Source organism: Orycteropus afer, unplaced genomic scaffold, assembly GCF_000298275.1.
Source record: "Orycteropus afer afer isolate SDZICR_OR568_19922 unplaced genomic scaffold, OryAfe1.0 scaffold00018, whole genome shotgun sequence".
NCBI classification, from domain to species: Eukaryota; Metazoa; Chordata; class Mammalia; order Tubulidentata; family Orycteropodidae; genus Orycteropus; species Orycteropus afer.
Window position 1 is genome coordinate 18,321,850 of NW_006921605.1, and position 2,019 is coordinate 18,323,868.

The 2,019-nt window shown below is 36.0% G+C and overlaps 1 protein-coding gene across 1 annotated transcript in view; it reads left to right on the forward strand.

Moving 5' to 3' along the window:
* The window catches only part of POLG2 (DNA polymerase gamma 2, accessory subunit), a 17,989-nt gene extending 17,522 nt beyond the window's left edge, over positions 1 to 467 (forward strand). The window contains exon 8 of the mRNA XM_007959718.2: positions 302 to 467. Coding sequence (XP_007957909.1) covers positions 302 to 467 — 166 coding nt within the window. The remainder of the gene's footprint in view (positions 1 to 301) is intronic.
* The last annotated feature ends 1,552 nt before the right edge of the window (positions 468 to 2,019 follow it).

The following is a 2,019-nucleotide window of genomic DNA, read 5'->3' on the forward strand; positions in this document are numbered from 1 at the left end:
GTTGGGCAATCCTACTTCCGTAGTGATACTGCCTCGGAAACCCAAGGAGGGGTCTCTATGAGTCGGGGCCGACTCGACGGCAAACAACGACGACGAGCTATTACAGTAAGTTAGAAATTCTCTGGAAATCTGAATGTGCTTCTGAAACCTGAAAAAGTTTCATTTGGTCAGCTCTCAGGCCCTTCCTTTGCATTCTGACTTTCAAAAGTAGCATGGACTCTAAAGTAATTAAAGCTGATGATGTATGAATTTACAATTTAGATCTTTGCTCATGTGTGTTGTTCAACTGCTTTTTTCTTAGGTATGATGAAATGAGTATCCTTTTCACAGTTTTGGTTACTGAAGCTACTTTGGAGAATGGATTAATACATCTGAGAAGTAGAGACACCACAATGAAGGAAATGATGCATATATCCAAAGTCAAAGACTTTTTAATCAAGTATATATCATCAGCTAACAATGTATAGATTTTAATATTGGTATAATAAATATATTTCTTCCCTAATTTGGTTGTCTTATGTTAGCCTAGTTTTTATAAGCCTCTTTGCACTTAAGAAATGGGCATTTTTGGTTCTTTCTCTGATTTTATTTTATTATATTTCTTGTTGTGTTCTATTGTATCAGGAATATGTTGGGCTACAAAAATCAAAATTCTATACTGGATTAATAATCAGGTTTTTTTTAACATTGTTTTGTGATTTGAGTGAAAATTTACAGAGCACATTAGATTCCTCTTCAACAAATTGCACACATTTTGTTTCATGACATTAGTAGCAATCCCCTCAATGTAACAGCACTATTCCCACTTCCTTCCTGAGTTCCTTGTGTCCATTCATCCTTTCCTGCCTTCTGAACTTTGTTTTTGAGCAATTACTGCCCTTTTTGTCTGTATGGTTCATTGTTCTGAGAAGTGCATTCCTTGTGTATGTTATTGTTCACTTTATAGGCCTGTCTGTTGTTTGGCTGCAAGGTTCAGTTCCAGATTTGAAGGGTGTCCAAGGGCCATAGTCTCAGGGAGTGGGAAGGTTCTTATCTAACAAGAAATCTAAGGGGTAGACCTTCTAGAGCTGGTGTAAGCTGTTTATAGTTAGGGACCTAGGCTCACTCTTTCTGCTCCACCATCTTTAGTAGTTGAGTTGGCTAGTATCTTTATACTTATTGCCTTGTGGTCACAAGGCAGCTACTGTAGCTCGAGCCTTCATCCACAACCTTGAGGGCTTTATGGTTTTATAAAAAACCATTCGTGTTTTTTATAAATCCTCATCCCAGCTGCCCTGGTGGTGTTCTGCAGATAACCACTGGTTTCCATTTTTCTGTTGGATTATTGGTCTTTTTCTTAATGATTTGTAGATGCTCATTGTATACCATATGACTTAGTGCTTTGTCTGAGGCACGAATTGAAAATATTTTCCCCTAGTTGTTCATTTGATTAAATTTATGGATTTAAATACATATTTTAAAAAATGTTTCATCTAGTCAAATTTATATCTTTTGGACTATGAATTATACCTAAAAAAGCCTTCCCCAACTCAAGATTATTTTTAAATTCCCTGTCTTCTTCTAGCACTTAATGTGACTTCATTTTTATGTATTTTAATATCTGATGTACTTGGATTAATTTTGTTGTAAAGAGATGATATCCAACTTACTGTTTTAATGTGATCCTTAGGTTTTTACAATATATTACATAATCTGTCTTTTCCCCACTGATTTGAAATGCCGTATTATCAGACACTGCATTCCCAAATGTAAGTTACATTTATGTCTGGACTTTCTATTCTGTTCCATTGTTCTATTTGTCTAGTCATGTGCTAGTACTACACTTCTTTAAATTATAGTGACATTATACTGTTTGAAACCTTATACACCCTCTTCTCTCTTTATTTGACTTGTTCCTTGGCACCAAGGTTATGGATATTTTTATCTTCCACCAGTTGGATGTGCATGCTTGGATTGGAGAGTAGAAGGGAGATGGTGGTTGTAGCCAATAAGCAAATGTCTGCAGTCGCTCTGTACTCC